Source organism: Neopelma chrysocephalum, unplaced genomic scaffold (genome assembly GCF_003984885.1).
Source record: "Neopelma chrysocephalum unplaced genomic scaffold, ASM398488v2 Primary Assembly neopelma1_26, whole genome shotgun sequence".
In the NCBI taxonomy this organism is placed as follows: Eukaryota; Metazoa; Chordata; class Aves; order Passeriformes; family Pipridae; genus Neopelma; species Neopelma chrysocephalum.
Window position 1 is genome coordinate 283,427 of NW_020897695.1, and position 25,736 is coordinate 309,162.

Consider the following 25,736-nt stretch of genomic DNA (forward strand, 5'->3'; position numbering starts at 1 on the left):
GAAGAAAGTGAACAGTTTTTCTTAATCAGCTTTTCCATGTTACCAGTCATTTGAGAGACCTCATTGTGTCTGTCTGTCTCAAGTAGATAAAATTAAGGGAAGCAAAGCTGTATACAGCGTGGATTTATGAACTGGTGTCATAATTTCCATTGCATCTCCTGCTCATGACCTAAAAGTTCCTAGTATTTGGTTTGCCTTTTTAACAGCTGGTGAGTAGACTGGAATAGTTCAGTTGGAAGGACCTACAGTGATCATCCAGTCCAACTGCCTGACCAATTCAGGGCTGACTAAAAATCATGTTTTTAAAGGTGTTGTCCAAATGTCTGTTAAACACTGACAGACATGGGGCATAGGCCACCTCTCTAGGAAGCCTGTTGCAGTGTTTGACCACCCTTTCAGTAAAGAAGACGTACCTGTAGAGTCAGAAACATAGAAGTGGATTGGTTGTTAGACTTGGATTGGTTTTGTACTGTTTGCATCTCCGAGATACCATTTCTGAGTCTGTCGGTCAATATGTTAAACTAGGATTATGTTTTCCCTTGCAGTCTGTATTGAATTTATTTTCTCTGTTGCTCATGAGGTGCCTCTGCAGGTTACAGTCAGTAGTTTTAGTCCTTGAATAGCTGAGCAGCATCAGCAAACCTTGTCATTTCACTTCTCATCCCCGTTTCCTAGATCATTTATCTGACATGTCAGTGTATCGACAGGTGTAGGACTGAGCACAGGTGCCTGTGGGAAATCCCCTGGTGACATGAATTCTGGAAACGAATAATACTATATTCCTGGCACCAATTTTTCTGTCTTTTAACCAATATTTTCTTCCACTCGAGAGTCTTACTGCTTATCCTATTGTAGTTTTGTTTCTTTAAAAGACTTCTATCAAAGGCCTTATGGAAATTGATCTGTATTAACAACTCTAAACTGCCTTGTTGCTGTGCCTAATGACTCTTCCAAGGAACCTTACGAGATCTGAGAAGCATGTCTTCCCTTCATTAAAGCATGTTGATGCTTTCCCGTGATCTATTTTGTCCAGTCATTCTGGTTTTTATGGAAACTTCTAATTTGTTTAGTATCAACATCAGACTTACTGTTTTGCCATTTGTTGACTCTTCCTTGGAACCCAGTTTAAAAATTCATGTCATGATTATTGCGTGCTGCTGCTTTCTGGGTGGGTCATGGGTAGGTAAGAGCAATACGCTATTTCTAGAGCTCCCAACTTCATTTGCTGCAAAACCTGGAGAACACAGAAAGGACAAAAAAGTGTGAAAGGAAGAGAAAAGACTATTTGATGGTTAAGATATAGTTAAATGCTGCCCTGGAGAACTAACCTATTAATCACTCTGTCAGAATTAGAATTCCTTTAAAAAAAAAGTCTGAAGCAGCTTTAACTTGTATTTTTTAATATATTTTCTAAGTGCCTTTTGTGAGGCCTTCAGTATCATTTGCAGAAACAATGAGCACTTTTGGCTGCTGTGTACAGGCAAAAAACTACTTCTTTGAAGTATATCTGCTGTGATTCAATTTTGAAGCCTAAAATTAGAGCATACTTTTTGGCCCTTAATTTTGTGCTTCCATCACCCATGACGAGGCAGGCAACAAAACCAACTGAAACTGAAGTACTATTATTTTGATTAAATGTTTTTATTTAACTGATATAGTTATGGTGTCTCTAGAAGAGCTTCTGGGGCAATTTGCAGACCAAACTGTGGATACGATATTCTTTCTAAGGCTTGGGGAAGCTATATGTCTCCCTCTCTGAAAAGGAAAGAGAAAATTACCTAACTACTCAAGAAATAAGTGCTATCTTTTATGCCTCATTTGGTGCAAAGCGGCATATTCCAAATTCTGCAAGAAGGGAAAAAGGAAAAATACAATGTCAATTGCAATTATAGAAAATGTCATTTGTATCCTTTCTCCAGTTCAGTAAATGTGTAAACAAGGCACCCTGACTCTTCTGAAGTTTCGTGGACACTATTGTGTAACAGTTTTAGAGGTTGATTCAGTATTTTACAAATGAATGGTGCCAGTTTATCACAGCATCACCTTACAGTTGTAACCTACCTTAGCATGCAAGTATCAAATGTGGTATACAGATCATCACTACAATAGCTTATTTGAATGTATCATTTAGTGCTAAAAATATCAAATTACAGGACTTCATTTCTTTTACACATTTTTATAGTAGAACATTTGGGAAGGACTAGCTTCTGGAGTACAGGTGCATGCATGGCTATAGGATTGTTTGCCTGACTTCCCTCCCTTTTCTTGTTTCTCTTTTCATTCCATTCCTTTTCTTCCCTTCTGGTTTTAACTCTTTTTGGTTTTAACTGAACTTTTCAGGGGTCAAAGTGTGGAAGTTCTAATGAGTTTCACAGTATTGATGGCTGGCCCATATGTGTCGAAGAGCCAGCTGGCACAGGCAGCACATGGCAAAGGCTGTAGCAAGTCTTAGCAGGCAGTGGCTGGAGAGCAGAAGAGAAGAGTGGTAAGAGAGGTTGCCTTGAGGGAAGAGGAAACAGTTGAAAATTACCAGACTCTTAAAGTGGTTAAACATGCAGAAGAATCACTTCTGCTGCTTATGGAAGACCTTGTTCAGCTACTTTCACCTTTTCAAGAATTAGGCAAGCCATTTAGCCTAAATAGTAGATTCTGCTGGCAATAAAATACTTAATCTGAAAAGCAGCCAATATTTTATTCTAATAGTTAGGTTTATCATGGCTGATCATACCTTTAAAATGTTTCATATCGAAAAGTGATCTTAAGTTGCCTCCTACGCAGATATTAATTTATAGGATTATTTCCCCCACATATTCCTGTCTCCTTACCAGCCTGCCTGATTTCTCTAAGATCATAAATGATTTCCTCACGTTTTCAGAATAGCCTTTAAAAATGCTTCATAACATGTATACATTGTGTTGAGAATTCTTTTAAGAAAAACAAATTCTGAATTTGAACTTGGCTTCAGCACTGCAGAGAGCCTTGGATGTTTAATGTTTGTCTGAGTTTTTACTTACTTTTTAAATAGTTTTTTTACCTGTTAAATATGTGCAGCCACAGGAAACTACTGTAAAGAAGTCAATATCTTCTAAGTTTATGGATTATTTTATGACAGCATCTTGTATAAAGGGATCATACTGTCTGCCACAGGACTATGTGTCTTTTGTGTGATATCTCTTGTGCTTTGTAGAGTTCTTCTAAATGTCTTGTTCTGACAACACTGCCATTTTTTTCCATGAGAACGTTTCTACAGCTATCCAGTCTTGGATAGTCAGCTGATCCTGTTTACAGGAGGAAATTTTGTATGGAGGAAACTTTGAACTGTTTTATGGTTGTTAATTGTTCAGTCCATGTTGTTTTGCAGACTTTGGCAGTGGTTTTATAAGTGTTCCAGGACCAATATGGAAAGGTCAGATTCCAGGGGAGCTCTGGAGTTGCAGGGGCACGGGATATCACTTTTTCCAATACCACAAGAAAGAAACAAGAGAAGTTCATGCAACTGTATTTCTCAGATCACTCAGCCACGTTACTGAAATAAGAAAGTAACTTAGCGACATAGTTGGCGAGGGGTCTTGCAGTGGTACAGACACATGGCCCCTGTTGCCAGGTGGCTGTGCTTAAGTGTTCTTCAGGATTGTAGGCCATGACCTGGCTGGCTGGAAACAGCCTCATAAAACTGGCACAGATTCTTGAGTTTCAGATCTGAGAGTTAGGAGTGGGATGATAATAAGTGAACTATGATTGCAAGGAAACCAATGAACTACTTTTCTTAAAGAAACCACTTTATAGTTCTGGGCAGCAGTGTACAGTTCCTGATAGTCCTTCTGTGACCCAGCCATGAAATAGCAGAAAAAAAATCCTGTGATTGAGAGATGGTTAAGTAGCAGTTAAAAGACTTTTTGCTGATCCCTAAAACTGAGTGGTTAAAAGTATCAGAATGTGGAATGGGATCAGATTTAAGAACTGAAGAATCTAACAGAGCATGTTAATTTTAAAAGGATAACACAGACTGTTAGCTTAGTAGTCATTTTGACTGTGGATCAAATTATAATCCATAAATTGCATTACCATTAAAGGGCAGGGAGCTGTACAAGTATAGTTATGTCTAAGGCTCCATGAAAAGTATAGTGGTTGTGGCTAGAAAGTTTGGGAACAATTTATTCTAGCACGTGACCAAAAGAAAACTGGAATTATTATGGTGATGTATCTACCTGGTTTTATCAGTGGTAATGTGTTAAAAAATGTGTAGCTGATGGTAGTTGGTTTCATTTTGAAAATGCAGAAAGATCCAAAAAAAATGTTGCTTGCAAACATTGGCAGAGAGAGAATTATTCTCCTAGTTTGGATTGGATAGTGAAGAATTAGAAACTGCTACCATCTGACAGCTGCTTGATTTAAATAAATGATTGTTTTTCCTATTTAATTTGATTTCAGAGTATCAGAGCAGCCACAATAAGCAGCTGTCTTTACAGTCTTAATGGAAGGGGCAAAATCGGTGAATTAATACTTCCTTCTAACCTCAAGTTGAAATATCAGCAGGTTCATTGTGTAATGGGCAGATTAAAATGACTGTTCAGGTTTGTGACCCTTTGAGGGCTTGTATGCTGAGTTTAGCACTAAACTAATGTGGTTACACAATGTTTAGCTTGAAGGTGGCTTACAGAAGGATGGAGTGGACTGCATAGCAAAATCATTGTTACCTACTTGCCTGCTCTGCTTTACAGTATTTCCCTGTCTTCCTTTGGCATGTGCATGTCAGTATCAGTGATAGTCCCCGTGGTGTCTTCCCTTTTTAGCTACTTATATGACACCAGTCAGTAATCTGATTTAAGATTGTATCTCACCAGGTCACTGTTTGAAACAAAGCTACATTGTTTGAGGCTAGTAGGCATCTCTCTGCTTGCTTCTTTTTTTCTCCCTGTATCTGTCGGTGTGACTCTCTGTGCTGTAGGGCGCTTTAGCTTGAACTACTATATGTGATAGGTATTGGGTGTCCCTGTTTCTCTCATAGAATCATAAAACAGTGTGGGTTGGAAGGGACCTTAAAGATCCTCGTTCCAACTGACCCACCAGAGGCAGGGACACCTTCCACTTCAAGGTGACAGGAAGACAGAAAGTCTCCACTGTCTTGTTTTCATGAGTTTGATCTTGGTTTACCTGTATGTATTGTCTTAGAAACTTTTCTTTAAATCTTAAGGTATCTTTTATCAGAAAATCATGCCTAAATTGCATTGTCTTCCAAGCATGTTAATGTTTATTTTGATCTCCCCCTTTGGCTTTGTATTTGTGTAGACCGGTGAAAACACTTTTAACTATAAGGTCTGAGCTCTTGTCTCCCAGAAAGTAAATTCTGTCAACTTGGATTCATTTGGTGCTAGCATTCTGCCTTGGCTTTGTGAAAGCAGGAAGCATTCATTCTGCAGATTGCTAGAAATCCTTCCTTACCTGTAATTATCCAAATTACTGGTGAGGAAAATTTTACTACATTAAACACAAGTATCTAATGATGAGCTGTCTTCATTTTTTTGCAGTGGGTTGTTCATTTACTGTAACCATTTGCTGGGATACGTTCTCATTAGGTGAAAGACTATTTTAGGTACTCCTTTTTCTGTCTCCTTCCCTGGCAAGATCACACATTCCTCCCAAATTAATTACATTTCTCCTGTACTTCCTTAAGAAGAGCATTCGTATTTACAAAAGAGAGCATATTTGCCAAGACAGTAGGCTTATCAGTCCATGTGAGCACTGTTGATGTCAGTTTTTTCTTCATTCCATGTGAAGTGAGAGTTTTATGATCTGGTCCCAAAAGATTATTCAGCACTAAATCCTTTTGCAAATGATTATTTCAGGATTTAAAAAAAAGACCTTTTCTGTTCTTTTGCAGTCACTCTTGGAAGCACATGATATTGTCGCTTCAAAATGTTACGATTCCCCTCCTTCTAGCCCAGAAGTCAATAATTCTTCAGTGAACAACCAGGTTGTTCCAGTAGATGCTATTCGTATCCTTGGAATTCACAAAAGAGCAGGAGAACCACTGGTAAGTAACTGAAGATGAGTTTGTCTTTAGATTAGTACAGTTGAAAATGTTTGCATGTACCTGATTTCTTGCATTATGTTTTAATTATTTACATTATTATGTTGTGTAATTTAATGGGTCATAAGATCCGTATTGAGAGGTTGAAATAAATGATAAATTAATTTAAATAAATGATACTTATGTGTTCTCTCTCTAAGATATAACAGGATAGTGAATAAACAGTCACTAGGCCGAAGGACTTGCTAGCATAACTGACTAACACAACATGTTTGGTCCCGAGACAAGATGACAGGGTTGCATGCAGCCGAGAACAACACAGTCATTTTTCAGTCATATGAAAACCCTGTCTGAAAGCACTTTTATGCCACCTGATGCTTCTCTGTGTATTGGGAGCTCTTACACTGTAGTAACTGTTACTGTCTGTTTTCATTGGAGTAGGTGGAATATCCCATAGCTGTGTGTTTCTGCTTGAGATAATGGTAAAATGAAACTGAGATTCAAACAGTGGTAAATTGGTTGTCACATCTCTCTTTCAGGGTGTTACATTTAGAGTTGAGAACAATGATCTGGTAATAGCACGAATTCTTCATGGAGGAATGATAGATCGACAAGGTCTTCTGCATGTAGGTGACATTATTAAAGAGGTGAATGGCCATGAGGTTGGAAACAATCCAAAAGAATTGCAAGAACTGCTGAAAAACATTAGTGGCAGTGTCACTTTGAAGATTCTTCCCAGCTACAGAGACACCATTATTCCTCAACAGGTGAGTAGCACATTTCTAATGGTTCTGTCAAAAGAACTTCTTCTTAGTACTGTATTATGTAAGGTTATTTTAAGATTTTGGATTAAACATAGTTTGATTATTTTGTGTATATAGTGCTAGGAAGAAGGCTAAAATGTAGATACCTGTATTAATTTAATTACTTTTTTGTGATGTGTTTATTCATTACCTTAATGTGGTACATCCAATATGCCTGCCTGAAAAAAATCTATCTGAAATTGATGAGCATTTGTATATTATATATAAAGCATGTTTCTTTGACATCGAGTGACCTCTGATGACCCAGCCACAATCACACTAACATGCAGTGAACTCTGCATGTGTGTTTATAACATGTTTGGCATCCAAGTAATCCGTTTCATGGAATTCAGAAACATACTGAATTCAACAGATTAGCTTGAACCCACTGGCTTACATAGGAACTTAGATGGTGGCTATTCCTTATCCTTTTGTTGTTGCTGCAGGCTGCCGGTTTCTCCATGGCAGAAGTAACTTGTTGCTCTAAATCAGTGCCTTTGAAACACCTTTTAAGATGCTCCTTCAGTGGGTCTTAATGCCCGTGACTATGCTTACATTGAGTAGAGGCTGAGGGAATGATGTGCTGTGTTCAAGGCAGTGCTTCCTCTGCTCCCCAGCCTGATACAAAGAAAGTCAAAGATGTTTCCAGTCAACTGATGCACCTTACTGTTTCTTCCCCTGCATCAAATTTGAATCTTAAGCAATCACGTATCTTGTCTATTTTAAAACATTGAGTTCATGGCAAAAATAATTCTTAAGATTCCGCAAGCCTTGAATTCAGTGCTCACATTCTGAGAATTTTTCTACATTTTTAAGTAATTTAAAGTCAGAACACGAATTGAGTTGTGTATACTGAAATGCAAAAATGAGTGTTTTGTAATACATTGTCCAAATGGAGCAGTTGTTTTTTTATTTTTATCATGAAGCTTTTTCAGCCAAGGTTTGCATTGTTGATTATTCTGTCTCAGCTGGTATATGCCTTTTTTCCCCTAGTTTGTATTTTACATATCAAATGCAACTTTCATCATGTCAAGCTTTTTATACTCTAGGTAAAGACATTACTTCAGTTTGACAGATAAATTAGTCAGAATGTATTTTATAATGTCTTAGCTTTGTTAATTTTTGCACATTTCAGGTTTTTGTGAAGTGTCATTTTGATTATAATCCATATAATGACAACCTCATTCCATGCAAAGAAGCAGGTTTGAAATTTTCTAAAGGAGAAATTCTTCAGATTGTAAACCGGGAAGATCCAAATTGGTGGCAGGTTGGTAAAAATATTAAAATAAATAAAATAAAAAACTGAAAAGCATCAGTAGTTGCCTTAATAATAAACTCTTTAAATTATGATCTGCTTCTATTTAGCAGTAGATACAAGAAAAAATATTTACACTGCAATCCAGTTTCAAGCTAATATCAAGATATTAACAGTTGAAACTAGAGGAAATGAAATGTTTTAAATTGTATATGTAAGGCTTATTTTGCTGTTAGGGCTACTTGTTTTGTTTTTTATCATAGCCTGGAGGTTCCAAAATCAGTTTAAGTGGACAATTTCTAGTAAAAAGTCTTAGGTTGACTATGTTAATTGTGGTAAGCCTTTCCTGACAGTGACTGTGGAAGAAGTGGACTCCTTCCTGAGTGCTCAGAGTTGAGGAGAGAAAGAGGGAAATTAATCTTATGGATTTGAAGAAGGGTGAGAATAGCTATTTGGAGAAGCTGTATCTTTTATTTCTACAGTGGTGATCAGCGTCTGTGAGCTGTATCATGCATGTTCATAGTCATAGTGTTTGGCACTACTTCAAATGTTAATAGTTCATCCTGCTTTAAGGTTATATTTCTACATTCAGTCCTTCAGTAGAAATGTAATCCAGTGCTTCTGCTATTTTTATTTTTTCCAAGACACTATACACAGAATTAAACATCATCAGTGCCTTTGAAAGTGGGCTGAGTGAACCTTTAGGATTTTTTCAACTGAGGTACTCAGAATTGGAAGTGGCAAAGAGTTTAGCATTATTAATTTCCCTTGCCAGCCCTACATTGTTCACCCTTTGCAAGGTAAAAAGCAGTAGAGAGCCAGACATTACTTGAGAACAATATATATGACTTCTTTAAAAGCAACAAAAATATTTGAGTATGCATAATCAGCTGCTGAATTTTGTTGCTTGTCAGTGACAGAAAGAGAATAAAAAGTGTGAGGGAAGGCAGAAAATTTATTACCGCCAACTTAATTAGTTTCAGAAGTTAGACACTCCAAAACTCTGGAATAGTTTGACATTTAGCTACCATGCTGACTTCTGTATTGCTTTTCAAATTCTCCAGCTGTAACTTGTGGGAGTCCAAGAGAAATAAATCTTCAGTACTTGATCAGTGGCAAAATTGAAATGTATTAAATTGCTATAGTGTATTGCTATGCAGATCATGCCGCTGGAAAAAAAAAAGTTACTTTTTCCTTGTGGTTTCTAGAAATGCCAGACTGTTAATGAAAACTTCATACTGTAAAAAATGAGTTAGTCATAGGTAAAAGCATACAAGTTGAAAAGCAAACATTTCCTATTAGCAAATGAAAGATTTATGCAAGCAAAAGATGTATGGAGAATTATAACATTTCATAACTGTGTGTTTGTACATGTTAAGCTTGCTGAGAATTGAGCTTGCCATGAAATTATTTTATAGAGAATCTTAGCCAAATTTTCATTACAAGGAATACTTGAGTTACTAAGATTTTAAATGTGTAGTTACTTAGTGAAAGAAGTTTGAAGGCATGTGTTAATGGCATTCACTGTGAAATAAGCTGCACTGGAACCTGTTTGGAGCAGCTCAAAAGACAAAATAAGTGTACTGTGTACTAGAAAATCTTGAGTTTTGTCACCTGAGAGTTCAATATCTGGAGCTACAGAATTCCATTTTATATTTTCATGCTAAAGGTTTATAGGTATAGGAGCTTACTAACTTAATGGGAACCAGTAATGAAACTTGTATCTATTTTATTTAAGTTTCCAGAATTGTAATACTCAATGGCAAGGCAGTGTTACTGTAAAGGAGAATTTTAATATCCACATCTGACTTTGAATTTCCAAATTTCAGTAATAAATGTATCAATACTGACCACTGAGAAACTCTGGTGGTATGGAAGTCAAGTCAACACCATGTTGATGAGAACAATACTTCTCACAAGTTATAATTTTTTTGTATTATTTTTCCCCCAGGCTAGTCATGTCAAAGAAGGAGGAAGTGCAGGTCTAATTCCCAGCCAGTTCCTGGAAGAGAAGAGAAAGGCCTTTGTTAGGAGGGACTGGGACAACTCAGGTGAGATTTAGTGAATTTCAGGTGTAGCTTTTGCTCTGGCTCCATTTGTTTTGCTTTTCCTGCCTTCATAAATAATAAAAAACTGCTGTGTGAGATTACACAGAATATTGTGAAATGCTAAATATTATATTGTGACTTTGATTGAAGGACAAAGGCTAAAGTCTCTGCTTAGTGTTCAGGGATGAACTGATTCAAACCTGAATCAGTTTTGCCATCTGCTGATGAAAACCTGAATGAGGTGGGACATGCATAAGAATTAACTTTTCTTTTTTTAAATTATGGGATTTTTAGTATGCACTGAAAGTTACTTAACAAAACGCGGATTTTCCTGCTGCTTTGTACAAAGCTTTGCAGGAAAATATTTTTTTCCTTTGTGTTCAGTTCTTCCTATACTATTTGATGTGTATGTAAATAGATGTGATCTCCTGCCTTTGAACATACAAAATTCTAAAATAGTCCTTATATTAAATTAATCTAAAATTTCATATATTTGTGTAAGTAAGCTTTGGAAAAACATATTTAACAAAAATTGCTAGTTCATATAATTTTTTATTTTTAGGGCCTTTTTGTGGAACAATAAGCAGCAAAAAAAAGAAAAAGATGATGTATCTCACTACAAGAAATGCAGGTATCTCTTAATATTACATATGAGTCAAAGTTGTCTAGATTTCTAAACTTGCAGAGTCTAATGTATCTAATGCTAAAGATTTGCAGTAAAATATTTGATCATAAATTTCATAGATGAGATAGTGTTTATGGTTTAAAAGCAATAGTAACCAGTGAAGATGTGGTTGTGCTGAGTGCATCATTTGGTAGGTGGAAGTCAGAGAAAAACTGGGCGTTAAAAGAGAAGAAAAGCAAAAGCTTTGTTTGCAGCAGGTTGAGGGGATGTGATCCTTCCCTTCTAGTAGGCATCAGTGAGACCACACCTGAAATGTACTGAGCATCTCCCCAGTACAAGAGAGACGTGGGCATACAAAGGTAGTGAAGGGACTGGAGATCTCTCCAGTGAGAAAAGGCTGAGAGAGCTGGAACTGTTCAGCCTGACGAAGAGAAGGGTCAGGGCGGGTCTCATCAATGTGTATAAATACCTGAAGGGAGGATGGAGCCGAGCTCTTTCAGAGTAGCTCAGTGACAGGCCAAGAGTCAACAAGCAACAATGCAGGAGGTTCCCTCTGAAAACAGTTTCCACTGTGAGGGTGACCGAGCAATGGCACATGTTGTCTAGAGAAGTTGTGGAGTGTTCCTCCTTGGAGATACTCAACAGTTGTCTGGATGTGGTCCTGGGCAACCATCTCCAGGTGGTCCTGCTTGGGCATTGTGGTTTGGCCAGATGGCCTCCTGAGGTACCTTCCAACCTCAACCATCCTGTGATTCTGTGAAAACTCATTAATTGTTAATTAATTGTTAATCACGGTTTTTCCCTTCTGATCAAACTCAGATTTTCTCCTTGGAAGTAAACGTGAGAATCTCACCTTAATGCTGTCCGTGGAGGGATAGCTATCTCACTCCCAAACCAATTTAAAGCAAAAAAGCTCATATTAGACTTACTGCCCTTTGATTACTATTTATATTCACATGGGGTCTTTTGAAATATAGCAGGACTGCTTAGTTTTTTTTTCTTACAGCACTGACTGTGTATTAAACTTTTTTGTACATTTCTCAATGTAGAATTTGATCGCCATGAAATCCAGATCTATGAGGAAGTGGCCAAAATGCCTCCTTTTCAAAGGAAAACACTGGTCTTGATTGGGGCCCAAGGAGTGGGGCGAAGAAGTTTAAAGAACAGGTTCATAGTACTGAATCCTACTAGGTTTGGAACTACAGTGCCATGTAAGTTGTCAGCATTCCTATCATCATATTATACTTTAAGTCTCTGATTATCTGGAAAATACCTGATGTTTATCCCAATGATTCAGTGTAGGATTACTTTTGTCAGAGTATAAAAATTATATAGATTGGGAAAATGAAGACTCTCTTTTCAGACAATTGAACTAACATATGATGACTGTGAAAATATTTGTAAGTAGCAGTTAAATGTTACTGATGCTGCAGAAAGTCAGTTTTTGTCTGTGCAGTTTTTCAGTGTGTGGTTTCTTCAGTGTCAGCGTGCTGGTTTAAAAGTTAACCAGCAAGGGAAAATGAACTCAATTCAAAAGAGAGATTTATAAGTCAGAATAACAATTTATTAAAATAATGCAATAAGTACAATTATACAGACAGACAATTGGTTTTAACCCACAAAACCCAAATGTACGACCCAGCACCCTGGGGTATGAACAAGAGTGGTGTACCTTGGCCCACCCCCGAGTCCAAAGCAAAGGGAGAGGGGATAAAACCTGCTGGTGGGAGAGCTGCTGCAGTCTGGTCAGAAGTGGTGATTGCAGTCCAGTCGAGGGTGGTGGTCTCAGTCTGGTTGAACGCGGTGGTCTGCAGTATTCCTCTGGATCCCACGAGAGGTGGCAAGGCTCTGAAACTCCCAGTTATATACTCTCCAGTTCAGGCGGGAGTGCTCAGTCCCTCCCTCAGAGTAGGGAATTCCATAAAAGGGCATGCGGATGCTCAGTCCCTCTTCCATATAAGGGTATCAGAGCGGGGAATTCCATAAAAGGGTACAGGAACATCTTCCCACCTTGCAGGCCTCTACTGACAGCAGTTTTTGGGAAATGGCATGGAGGCTATAGAATACACAGTTTTGGGTTACACCCATCCAGGGATGAATTGGTCCCAGCCATTCTAACCAGGACAGTCAGTCACCATCCCCTACTGGGGAGATTCCAGAAGTTTCTAGTAGTCTTCTGTAAGGAACAGCCAGTGGAGTTTCTCAGGTCTGCCTTTTAGTTTTCCACCTGTGAAAGCATCCTAGGCATTATAAATTGTTGGTTTAGTATTAGAAAGGTAGGGAATAGCAACAAACTTCCAATAAAACTGAAGTGTTCGTGCTCTCCAAGATTTGTATAACAAGCTGCTATTTTTATATATCTAGCTTGAAGTCCATGGTCCTTCATTTTTTCTCTCTATCAGCTGCAGAAAAAAATGCTCCTCCGTTACTGAAGTATTGTTTCCTTGCCTTCCTTTCAGATACTTTGCTCATTCACAAGAGTTTTATGTTTTTTAACTGCTCCCTCCTGTTTGACTGCTGACCACAGAAGTCCACTCTAGCTACATTATTATTCTCCACCATATGCTTTTCAGAATTCCAAAAACAGTCTGTTCCCTTCTGTTTTCAGTGGGAAGAAGTAGATCTGATGATAACAGAGGAGGAGGGACAGGTCTGAAAGGTGAATTGTGCAACATGAGAGAACCAGTCTCTCTCATTTTCTGAATCTCTAACACCAAAACTAGCCAGGGTGTTTAGAACTGGTGTATAGGACTGATAACAAGGTTGACTTCTCAGTGTTACTTTTTTAAGGAAATCTTACCCTGGAACCTCATTATTTTATATTGACAAAATAGTAAGAGACTTTTTATTTCTTCTTATTCCATTTTAAAAAAACCCTAAGAATTGTTTCTCTAAAATGCTATATAAATGCTTAAATATATATAAGTAATGTAACAGTGTTAAAATAGTTTTACTTGGAGTTCTTGAACACACTTCAAACACATAAAAATTAACTTGACAGTCTAATCATGCACGTGCAGTACCTAGTTTATTGTATGTAGAATCTCCTCTCTGCTTTAGATTTTAACTGGGATAATCAGTAATCAGTAATTTTAGTTGGTCTCAGTTTCTTTATTAGAAGAAAATTCTCCAGGTTATTCACAAACTTGTATATGTGGGATTTTTTAGGGGTTGGTAAATGGCTGAAATGAATCAGTAGTGCTATGGAGACAACCATGTTCTTGGTGTTGAGCTCTAATCCAGCACTGGTGCTGTGGTTTCTCTTCAACAGAGGTAGCTGACCTGTTGTCTTCTGGCTGTAAATTGTTAAATCCTGTTCTCTAAAATTTATTTCAAACTGATAGGATAATATTTTTTTTGTATTGTATTAACCATTATAGTGTTAATGTTTCTGTAGAATTATGGCTAAAACCAGATGTTCTAGTAATATTGTTTATCATTAATAGCTTCAGAAGATCATTTTCCCTGAGACTTGAGTTTTCTATCATAGTGAAGTTGATAGGAATTACTGGAAGGGAGAGATTGCTTTCCATTTGTATCACCAAGTTGCACCAAGTGCTGGTAAAAGTATTACCAAAGGAATCCATTCACTGTTACATTTAATATGTTCAAGAGTTCAAATCTGATTAAATACAAATAGTGGGTAGTTAATATGGTGATAGGATTGCAAAGTCAATAATAATTCAGTAGGGTATTTTATTTTATTTTTACTTTCTTGCTTAAATAATGTCTGTACTGCACAGTTTAGTCAATACCCAAGAGAGTTGATAATGCTTTACTTAAATATTGGCTTTAATCTTTCTGCAAGGAATTTACCTTATTTTAAAGGGTAAGTTGTCCTGGAAAGCAGCATCAGCTGGCCTCCACTAAGATTCTGCAACAGTGGGGGCTGCTTCTGATATTTCAGTAACTTTCTTTATAGCTAGCTTAGGTAATTCTGTCCTGAATAGCAAGGGCAAATACAGTGGGCAAAGGTTTGGGGGTGGGATGAGGCAGATCTTGTTGTGTGTTCAGTTATTTTCAGAGGTACATTTGGCATTTGAGAATTAAATTTCCATTTGATTTCCAAGTCACTTAAAGAATTATTTTAAGTGAATAACTAAAAATACAACATGAATGAGTATTGTATATGGTGTGAAGGAGTAATACAAAGGAAATAGGCAAATGAGTAAGAAACATATAGGAAAGAATAGAAATAAAGGGAACAGGAGGGGCTGTGCTCAGTTTTAAAACTTACACTAGAATAATGAATTAATCTGTAGATGGAATAATTACAATTGTATATTAATGTGTATTATATTCTCCCTAACTTAATAGGCAGTCCAGTCTCATATTTTTATTCCAAATATAAAAAGAAAACATTCAATTTATATTTTAAATTTTTTGTTTAGTTACTTCACGAAAGCCAAGAGATGATGAAAAAGATGGGCAAGCGTACAGATTTGTGTCACGAGCTGAAATGGAGATGGATATTAAAGCTGGAAGATATTTAGAGCATGGAGAATATGAAGGAAATCTTTATGGCACCAAAATTGATTCCATCCTTGAAGTTGTTCAGACAGGAAGGACCTGCATCTTGGACGTAAATCCACAGGTATGTCATTTATAATGTTCCACTACAAATGTAGGAGTATAACGTTGAAGAGTTTAAGAGGTATGCCTTAAAATTTGAAGGCTTCTTATCTGGTTTCAAGATTACAATATCAACTGGATTCATGCCTTTGTGCCACTGCATTGGAATGAGTTAGAGAAAGATGGAAAAAACTCAGCCTAAATTCTGCATGAAAAAGGAGACTTGCAGAGTAGTAAATAATCTTTTTAGCCAAGGAAGGAAGGATGTCAAGCATTTCAAAAGGCTGTGTAGGAGTTTCTAAAATAGAAATAAGAATCTTCGCTTATGTGTTCCTGTCCATTGTAACAGATTAGTTGCAGTGCCCCTTAAGTAAAGGGGATATGTGGTGAGTCATTCTCAAACTTTGGGGTTTTGTTCTTTTTCTTTGCTTCTAGGCCCTGAAAATACTGAGGACTTCAGAATTCATGCCCTATGTAGTGTTTATTGCTGCTCCAGAGTTGGAGACTTTGCGAGCTATGCACAAGGCTGTGGTGGATGCTGGAATTACAACCAAACTTCTCACTGTAAGCAGATTATTTCTTATTTATTTGCTTTGAACAGGCTATTCTTAGATTTTTTAAAAAATGTTTACCTTTTCTTTTAGGTGGAATTTGTTCTGAAATTAATGTCTATAAGAAAAATCAGGCAAGACTTTTGCTGATTACTTAGTAAAAGTTAATCAAATACTACGTATAAGGAAGATTGCTTCTTTCTTAAAAATAAACCTCTTGCAGGGAAGTGTGATTACAAAAATTATTTGTAATGTGTTCTTTGGAAAGTGTCACCTTTGATTATTTGCAGCAAATGGTTGATATTTCATGGTGGGAATTGTTCTTTTATGCAAATGTCTTTCCTTCACTTTCCGTATCTCTCCCCCAAAAATCTTTGTTCGGTTTTGTCTTATAATACATGTGTGCTTTAAAAATGGAATCTGTCATCCTTGGGAAAGATATTGCAGCTTTTGTAAACCAAGTCAAACAAACAACAAAAAACCCCAACCATCCAAACAAAGAAACCCCCAATAAAAACAACCAAGAATGCAGGTAGTCCTTGCACATGCTGCACTGAGAAATGACTGAGAGCTGCCAGAATGGGAAGTGTTGAACAGCCTCTCTTTCCCTGAAGTTCCTTGGATTTGTCATATTAAGCGAAGTGGCCCATTTTATTAATTAGATCTTCCCTGCCTTTCTGAGGCACGGTGTGTAGCAGAGGGAAATGAGACATGCTTCCTCAGGCAACAGCAAATTATAAATATTCTGTGTGGACATGAACTTCCCAGCTGCAGGAGCAAAGGAAAAAAGCCAGACTGAGCAGTTAAGAAAACTACCCTCTATGTTCAGCAGGGCCACTTCCCCATTGGAGAAAAGCCGAGGTTTGCTGACAACTCACAAAGATAGTGCTGCAGCTTAGTAGCAATATCTTGAATAATGCTGACGAGGCATTCAAAGCAATAAAATGGGGGGTGGGTTAGTATTCCACTAAATGAATGTGTGATTTTTAGTCATGGATTCTGGTTATTATACATTCTAATATCTCCGTGGATGCTCAGCCTGTCCTGCTCCCTGTCCAGCCTTTCCTTCTCCCTGCCCCAAATGTCCCCTGAATTTTGTGGTGCATATACAAAAAGCCAGTGTTAAAACCGTCCAGACAAGTATAAAAATGATTTCCTGCACTTTCTAATATTTGATTCCCTAAGGGACATCCTTGCCTCTCTATTACTTCTCCTTATGAATAATAAAGAGCATAGTTATATTTCAAATATGCATTTTTGTGTCTTTACAGATTCTGAATCATATCTGTGCATGTGTATAGAGTATGATTTCCTCTTTCATATTCTTGTACTTCCTCAACAAATGAAAAACAAATGTTATTTTAAGTATGATATTCTGCTTGTTAGTGGGTCTGTCTGTATTATTTGTAGCATTCCAAGCCATTCCATTACAAAAATTCTGGCTCTTGTAGTCATACATTTACTTGTCTCCTTCATTTACTGTGAAGGAAAGGCTATTCACAAACTTACTTTTTCATTTTGGCTTTTGTATTGACAACTGTGTCAGGACTTGAAAATATGAAAGTAAATATTGTAAAGGGGGACAAATCTCCTAACTGCTTACAAAAAAATTCTATGGTGCAAAAGTGGAGAGAAATTTTCTAAGAATGTAGGACTAATGAAACAAAAATGTACTCAGAGGTACCTTCATGAAGCTTCATAATGTAGGAATATAAATTTCTTGCCTATTTTGTAGCTCATGTCAGAACTACAATAATGCAGCAGTAGTTTACAAACCAGTGTCAGGTGAGCAGGGCTGAAATGCTGCCTCTAAAAGCCATATAGTATTCTAGAGCTTTATTCTGATAGAAATGTATCTTTCATTTGTTTTTGTTTCATACTGATTTAAATCTTGGATTTTTGGTGCTTTCTGTGGAAGTAAAAGGGGCACAAATATATTTGCAAAACTGATTGACTCAGTCATTCCTAAAGCATTACTTTTATTTTGGTTGGATTGTCAGTTGTGCGTACAAAAGGATTAACTACCTGTTGTGCACACCAGCCCAAGTTCACGTGCTTCTAATTATTCAAAATTGCAAGACTGGCAAACATTTTCTTGCCAAATTTAACATTATTGGCACAGCTTGTAACTTTTTCAGCCCTTTTAATGTATTTTAACTAAAGTTCTGCGTGGATTTACTATAAATGAAAACTTTTCTTATTTTTTAAATACATTCAGTATATAGCTTTGTAATATGTACTGAAGGGATATTCTTCTGTGTTTATAAGGATTTTGCCAAGTCTTGTCATCAGATCTTTAGTAAGATTTAGATTTAGTAATCTTCAAAATCTCTTCCACAGGACACTGATTTGAAAAAAACAGTAGATGAAAGCGCCCGGATCCAGAGAGCGTACAACCACTACTTTGACCTGACCATTGTCAATGACAACCTGGACAAAGCCTTTGAGAAGCTGCAGACTGCCATTGAGAGACTGAGGCTGGAGCCGCAGTGGGTCCCTATCAGCTGGGTGTATTGAGATGTCTTGAGAGGAGCTTAAGTAACAAATAAAATCAACAGCAGCAAATGTGACGTGTAGATACCGATGATAACCTACAGCACCTGTGCATTTTTACTCTGTGTATATTCAAAGTACACTGTTCTGAATTTTTATAAAAATGTTGAAGAGAAAGTGTACTTAAATATGTAATTTATTTTAATTTTTCTAACTTTTTACAGATAACCTTTCTATTCATATCACACAAAGGAAATGCGTTTAAGCATTTTTCTATGTTTTGATTTAATACCTTTGCCTTTTTCATCTAAGAAACTTTCAGTCATTCACTTCAACATTTACATCTTGGTCTTACATTTTCACTGTGATTAAAAAAAGGATACTTGAAACAATTTTTGTAAAATTTGTTAATGTCAGTGTTTAACTGATCAAAAGTCTATCGCTCTTATTAGGAAAGAACACTAATTTCTTTGGTTTTTTTTTTAAAATTCCTTAAAAAATCAAAATTTCATGGGAGCAGAATTTTAAATACTAAAAGCAGCAACAAACAGCTCCATTGCTCCAGCTTCTTTCGGCTTAATAATGTGGGTGCATTCCTGATGTTTCACAAGTTCTTGATATCTCTTGATTTAGGTAACTTTTATGTAGGTTCCCTTATATCTGTCTCCTAAGTTAACATAGAGCAATACCTTGCAAGCTGCTTATTAGGCTTTCTTGGGAGCCAACCTGTTAGCCCATTAGAGTTGAAGTACTGATATTAGAAAGTCATATGCCAGGTAATTCAGTGCAATTTGAATAAAGGTGAAGTAGCTTGAGAGAGAACCTGATAATGTGGAGCCTTGTAGGTGACACTTAATGTTTAGGACTATTTATTCACACTTGTGAAAACACATTGCTTTAAGAAAAAAAAAAAGGCATTTTCTTTTCTTAGAACGTTGTTCTATATTTGTATAGTGATCTGTGGCTTCATTTCCTGTGATGTCTGGCTGGGTTCTAAATTATCTTTTAAATATTTGTGTGTGATCAACTGCTGTATTTTATGAGTGTTGTGTAATTACTGTGCTTTTTCTCACATTGTTTTTAATTGCATTTTTCATTAGATAGCTTGTGAATTGGAAGCCTACTACTAAAAAGCAATGTTGTTTATACCTTTTTTGTTTTACAATGTATTTTCTTTTGTTTAGTGACAGTTCTCCCCTCAGTAGGCTCATTGATATAATTTGTATTAGGTTCAAGTTCATCGATCAAAACTTAGGCTGATGTAAATTTCTGCTTAATGAGAACAGAACGAAAAGACAGCTTGTTGCTCAGACAAGCTCTTTTTGTGACCATGTTTTATATTATAGTGTCAGCTGTTGTATATACTCAGATTCACCATCACGTACTGGGTTAGGTGTCTAAACTGGAGTCATCTCTTTAATTTCTCTTCCATCTGGTGACAGGCACCTGGCTTCTGGATTCTTTCTCAACACCGAAGTGTGACACAGAATGCTATCAAAAGGCAGCTTCCTCAGAACTATTTCTGGAGGAAGACAGGCTTAGACATTGAAAAACAGTATTGCTTCCTAGGGCTCTCAAAAGACTTTTATGTGCACAAGGAAAAGAAAAAATGGAGTTGATGCACTACAGGAGAAGTGTGTTAAAAAAAATCCCTCAAAACACTTTTTACAAAGCCTATGAAGTTAGTTGTTGTGGGGAAAAAGGGGCAGAGGGGACTTCAAATCGCAGTGCATGTGGGAAACGTCAGTCAAACTTGCGTATAGCACAGGAAATCTTTGTGGCTCTTAATACTGAGATTTCAGTCTTTTAGAGGGAATCTGAAATTCTCTAAGGAAAATTTGTACCACTACTTTGTTTTACTGCTATACTTTTCAGGATGTGTTTTCTCTGGTTTTGTTTAAGTTTGGCAGAGCTTTTAAATGTGGCACCAGCATGGGACTATTAGTTTCCTTTCCCAGGAAACATGTTCTGTGATCCTGTCACTCAGATGCTGCTTTGAGAAATGGATCAAGTTTTGTATGTAGCAGTAAATGATAGCAGGGCTGTTGCTTGGCTATTTTAATCATTTGCTTTTGGCACTCTATGCTGAACATGACTGAACTGTGTTTGTGTATTGTGTCATAGGAGACCTCCACATGCTGTAAATAAGATGTGCTGTCTGGACAGATATGATGCCTTTTCATTACGAAAAAATTACGAAATGCTCTTATTTATGATGCCAAAAATGGGCTGAGTTCACTCTTCCCTAATGAGTGGAATGAGAAGATTCTTCAGTTTACACACCATAGTACTTTATACTGCAAACATCAATTATTTTTATCTTTTTTTTCTGTAAGTTTACTTAACCAAATGAGACACATGAAACATGGACACCAAGGTTTAGTCAGGATAACCTCTCTGCCCCTTCTGTTTCCATCCCAGAGAGAACCCTGTCGAAAGAGTCTCCTAGTTAGCAATCTCCAAAATATCCACATACTTGCTGAAGCCTAAAGCTTTAGCATTTGCTACAGGTTCGCACTATTTGTTTAAATCAGGCAGTGGGCACAGTGCAGCCTGGTGGCTGAGCATTGGGTGGTGGTAGTGTAGATGCCAATGAGCAGCAGTACAATTCTTAAGCAATAAGAGAAGATGGCTTGCTTAGGTTGCAGGCAATGATTGTATGGAAGTGTCTGCAGGTTTTATCTTGGGTGTCCACATGCCAGGTTGTAAGGGGGAAAACAATCCAAACACCACACTCCTTGCATCTTTTAAATCTTGAGGGTTCACACTGGTATGTGCTTTTATGTTGAGACGGAGAGAGGTTAGCTTGTTTTTTTGCAGTGGTGGGTTCTGGTTTTGTTTTTTAGCAAAACAGGTTTTCATCAGATATTCTGCTTAGTTTGTCACTACCTGGTAGGATGACTAGCATGATAATGACAGTTACTTTTTTAAAAAAAAGCATTCTTGGGGGTTCTTACAGTGCTGGTTCTGTTTCAGTAACATCCACAGTGGTGATAGTCCCTACCTGCCAGGGTGTGCTGGATCAGACAGGGACCTGTACATTGTGCAATTAGGGGAGAAAGACACTATGAAAGGCTCATTTTGAGCAAGTGAAAACATTTCATAGAACAGCTGTTTGAAGTATTTCAGAGGAGTTAAAATAACTGGGATTTCATGTATCTCATTCTGTACTAAACATTAATTTTCCAGATACTAACAGGAAAACGTTTTACATTGACTATTAATGATTACAATAGGCGTGTCTGAGCGAGGTGAAGATGCTGCTAAATGTTTAAGATATGTGGTATGTATCACAAGATAAATATTTAAGTAGTTTAGAAAAGTAAATTATCAAGTAGTTGTCTGTGTATATGTATGTATGTGGATGGTAAAACAAAAAATGCTCATGTTGGTTATCACATTACTAAGCTACCATGACTTAATCCAGAAATGTACCTGCATGTGAGACTTTAGAACTGGTACACTTCTCTACCTGATTTATTGTGTTTACTAATGTATATTTTTCTAAATATACAGATATTTCAATCTAAAAAATTCTATATTTATCTGTAATTTCTATCTGTTTTGGACAGTGCATGAGGTGCTGTAAAATTCTGTACATATAGAGACTTATAGAAGAAACACTGTCGTTGCCCTGTGAATGAAAAGTTATACATAGAAGTACAGTCAGTATGCCAAGACCTGTAAGTTATTTCCTTGAATTCACCAAAAATTCCCTTAAGTGTGCACCAGTCTCAACTTTCATGTAAATACCCTGGTGCATGTGTACCCAGGTGATTACCTTGCTGTCTCTAAATGTTACTAGCAGGTCTATTTTATTTTCTGCATCATGTGACAAGATGCAGTTCAAGTTTAGTGGGATAATTATAATGGAAAGTGGGATAATTATAATGGAATATGTCATCTTGCAGAGATTTATAAAAGTCTTTCAAAATGTTCTGCAAATATACAGTGAAGGTAAAATTGGAGCAAAATCACAGACCTTTGTAGGCAAGGAAAATTGAATTTATAACCAACGCAGTATCTGTAACTTGTGCCGTGTTCTCAGATCAGGGCAGCTCTGTGTACTTAGTCATACAAAAGCTTTGTGAAGCAGGATGGTGGATCAGCTCATTGCTTTTGAATTTGTGTTTATATAATCTGTCACATCTTGGATAGGCTCAAAATATGACATTTATTTCCCCATCCTCTGTACTCACTGCATCTTCTAAAATCACACCTAAGTGACTTGCTGTACAAATTGCCTGCAGCTCAGTGCTCAGGAAGTCATCTGGGTTTGGTTTTCTTTTGAAAAGGGTGATTCAGCTGAGAAAAAGGAAACTTTTTTCTCTTTGAAACAGAAAATCCTTGGCTGGGTAACCCCTTGAGCCCAGCTGGCCTGTCTGCTAGGCTTAAGGACCAGTGGAGGACGATCAAGCAGAGCAGTCCAGAAATAAGGAACTATGGGTTCTTACCTGTCCTTATTCATGAGCTAATATTGTGTACATAAATTCAAACTTCCTGCACCTATTCCTTGGTTTCCCATCCAGGCTTCCTCTAGCTTACTGCTCCGTTCAGGCTGAACCTTGAGGCAGATGCTGTTCCTCGCTCGCTGTGCCTCTAAATGCAGCTCTAAAACAACTATAGCTGGAGCTCTGTCACATCTGTCACGCAAATCTGTACAGACTGCTTGTTTCATGCAGGGTTTTTTTCCTGCCTCACCCAAATTCCGAAGGGTTCAACTACCACATTGTTATTGCCAAACTTCATGATACTATTTTTGCAAAAGTGGTGAGATCACTTTATTGATGTCTACATAGTGGTTACTGGATACAAAGACTTGTAGTCTGCTAGGCCTCTTGCCTTAAGTACCCCTCAGATCCCAGCTGCCCCCCAGAACCTCTCCTGGGCCACTGAAAGGGTTTCTGTACTTAAAGGTACTTTAATTTGCTTTTCTCTGGTGCACTGTCGTGACTGACGGTGCTGAAGTCGTGGCCCCCGTTTTTTTTTTTCCCGGCTTTATTTTTTTTAGCTTGTCCTTCTCAGTTTTCAAGTATGTTTAACAGGCTTTCTGATGGAAAGTGTCTGGGATTCTCCACTCGTGTCTTGTAGAGGAAATAGTAGTCAATATAAACATTGGTATTTAGAACTAGTGTAACTTACTGGTTTTAGGCCCAAGAGAGACACTTAAAATTAGAGTAAAAAGTGCTTGTAAAATAACCAGTTTGGGTTATTTTGCAGGCAGTGTTGGCTTCCAAACATATTAAAAGTGTGCTCATGTACACACACATACACGTAAAACTTAGGGGTAAATACTGCAAGTAATTCAGGCAGTATCTGCTAATTTACCTGAATTCTCCATGGTGGAATGCTATTCCACAAATGGTAACATTTTCAACTGCTGAACTCTGAGTTCATTTGCTGGTATTGCAGCTGAGATGTACCTGTACAGGCTTAAAAACAAACCCAAGCTTGGTGAAGGCTGTTAAGCAATTTCAGCTACAAAAAGAATTTATTCAGCAGGGGTTCAGCAATATTTATATTTTATGGAATAAATTACACTTGAAGTAAATTAATTTTGTTCTCAGTATTTGGAACCATTTCTTACATTCATTGGGTATGGAGTTCCTTTTGCTATTAGGGTAGTCGTTGGACAACATAGTTGAAAGTAGTCCTGGAAGCACTTTTTCCCATTTAGCCTTTTCCCTTTTACGGCAGCAGCTCCATGCCAGTGCTTCTCTGTGCAACTCTGGCTGTCCTCATGGCTGAGCCAAATATTATTCCACAAGTAGCCAGCATTTACCTAAAACACAGCAGAGCCTCTTCCAAAACCCCAAGTAACTTCTCCATTATTTGACCTCTCATGATACGTAGTGTAGAGGAAAATGAATGGCACTGCTTTGTACAGTTCCAGGGTGGCAGCCAAATTGTTGGTTGCAAAGAAAATCCTGACTGATTTTTGTTTGGTTGGTTTAGGTCTTGTACACAATTATATATGAAGATAACTGTTGAAATATGTTTTTCCCCCTATAAAGATGCATGTTGAGCATCCCTTCTCTGCCCCTGGTCCCCCATCATATATTGCCCGTGTGTAACAATTGTGCACTGTGGTATAAGGAGGGGAACCAGCTCTGTGGATTTTAAAATACAAGAAAGTTTGCCTCTCTCCCACCCTACACTGGGCTAAGAACTGTAGAATCTTGGTTGTTTGGGTTTAACTGTCTGTTAGAACTCTCACTGTGTGTTTCCTTACCTTGCTTCTCACAACTGGTTTTGCCAGGTGGAAGCTTGTGGTTTTTGTTTGTTTGTTTGTTTGTTTTCATTTCTACAGCATATTAAATTAAACTGGATTTGACATCTGTAAAATTTTCATAACTGCTCTCCTGTAAAAAAATAGTTTCCTTAGCTGAAAACTTCCTACAAAAAAAAAAGTTAACTATTAGCTAAACTGTTAATGTAAACCTGAAAATTATTTAGTACCTAATTGTTTGAATACTGTACTGTAGAGCAGGCCTAGGATATGGGACTTCTTAGCATTGTGACTTCATACTGATAAAGTCAGCTACTACGTGGGATGTTTTTAAATTGTGACTTGTTTTCTAAGACCCCTCTCCTTGTCTTTTTCACAGCTAATATTTTCACAATAAACACAGCCAAACATAAAAATGTTAATGTACAAATGATGAAATTCTGTTAACTCCCAACAAAATATTTTTGTATATAATAAAGATTTAATATTGAAAAAATGTAATTGGCTTTTTTCCTGATTGTTTTTGGTCATACTCTTGAATTCTAGCCAAATAAGGTATCAAGGAGCAGTCAGTGCACCTCTGCCTTTTTATCTTCAGATCTCAGGTGCTCCACGTTCAGAAAAGCAGCTTTTCAGTTGGTCTTATTTAGCTCCACGTTCATGCATGTGCCAAATCCCCATTCCATGTACAGGAACACCTCGGGGCCTCTTCGGCTACCCTGTGAACGTCACCATTGCTGAAGCTGGGTGCCCTGTTTTCTGAGCACTGCAGCACTGAGGGAGTCACTCTCTGGGGCCTGCACTGTAATTAGCCAGTGTACAAAAGCCTGGGGGACTCAGGACTGAGCAGCTTGAAGGAGGAAAGTGCTGGTTCCCAGCAGCACAGCAGAGCCTGCTGGCCTCTGGAGATAGCACATGCTTTTTGAAAAGAGGCTGCTGACCTCCTTCCAGATTGCAAAGGTATGGATTCTTCCCCCTTCCTCCTGGGGAATGAAAAGGGAAGCGGTATTTTCAGGAGGTAAGTCAGGATGTGGAATCAAATCTTTTATGAGACAAGCTACAGCCTTCTCTAAAGCACCCTCCCCTTCAGCTCTTTCACCAACTCCCTTCCTAGGGAAGACCACATCTA

At 37.5% G+C, this 25,736-nt stretch overlaps 1 protein-coding gene across 12 annotated transcripts in view; it reads left to right on the top strand.

Annotated features, from left to right (window-relative positions):
- The window catches only part of MPP6 (membrane palmitoylated protein 6), a 60,089-nt gene extending 34,981 nt beyond the window's left edge, over positions 1-25,108 (top strand). For all 12 annotated transcript variants that reach the window (XM_027675239.1, XM_027675244.1, XM_027675245.1 and 9 more), the window contains 9 exons: positions 5,882-6,034; positions 6,571-6,798; positions 7,970-8,101; positions 10,041-10,140; positions 10,700-10,768; positions 11,812-11,973; positions 15,154-15,356; positions 15,770-15,898; positions 18,226-25,108. In XM_027675239.1, the coding sequence (XP_027531040.1) occupies positions 5,882-6,034; positions 6,571-6,798; positions 7,970-8,101; positions 10,041-10,140; positions 10,700-10,768; positions 11,812-11,973; positions 15,154-15,356; positions 15,770-15,898; positions 18,226-18,402 (1,353 nt within the window). In that variant the 3' untranslated portion in view covers positions 18,403-25,108. The remainder of the gene's footprint in view (positions 1-5,881; positions 6,035-6,570; positions 6,799-7,969; positions 8,102-10,040; positions 10,141-10,699; positions 10,769-11,811; positions 11,974-15,153; positions 15,357-15,769; positions 15,899-18,225) is intronic.
- The last annotated feature ends 628 nt before the right edge of the window (positions 25,109-25,736 follow it).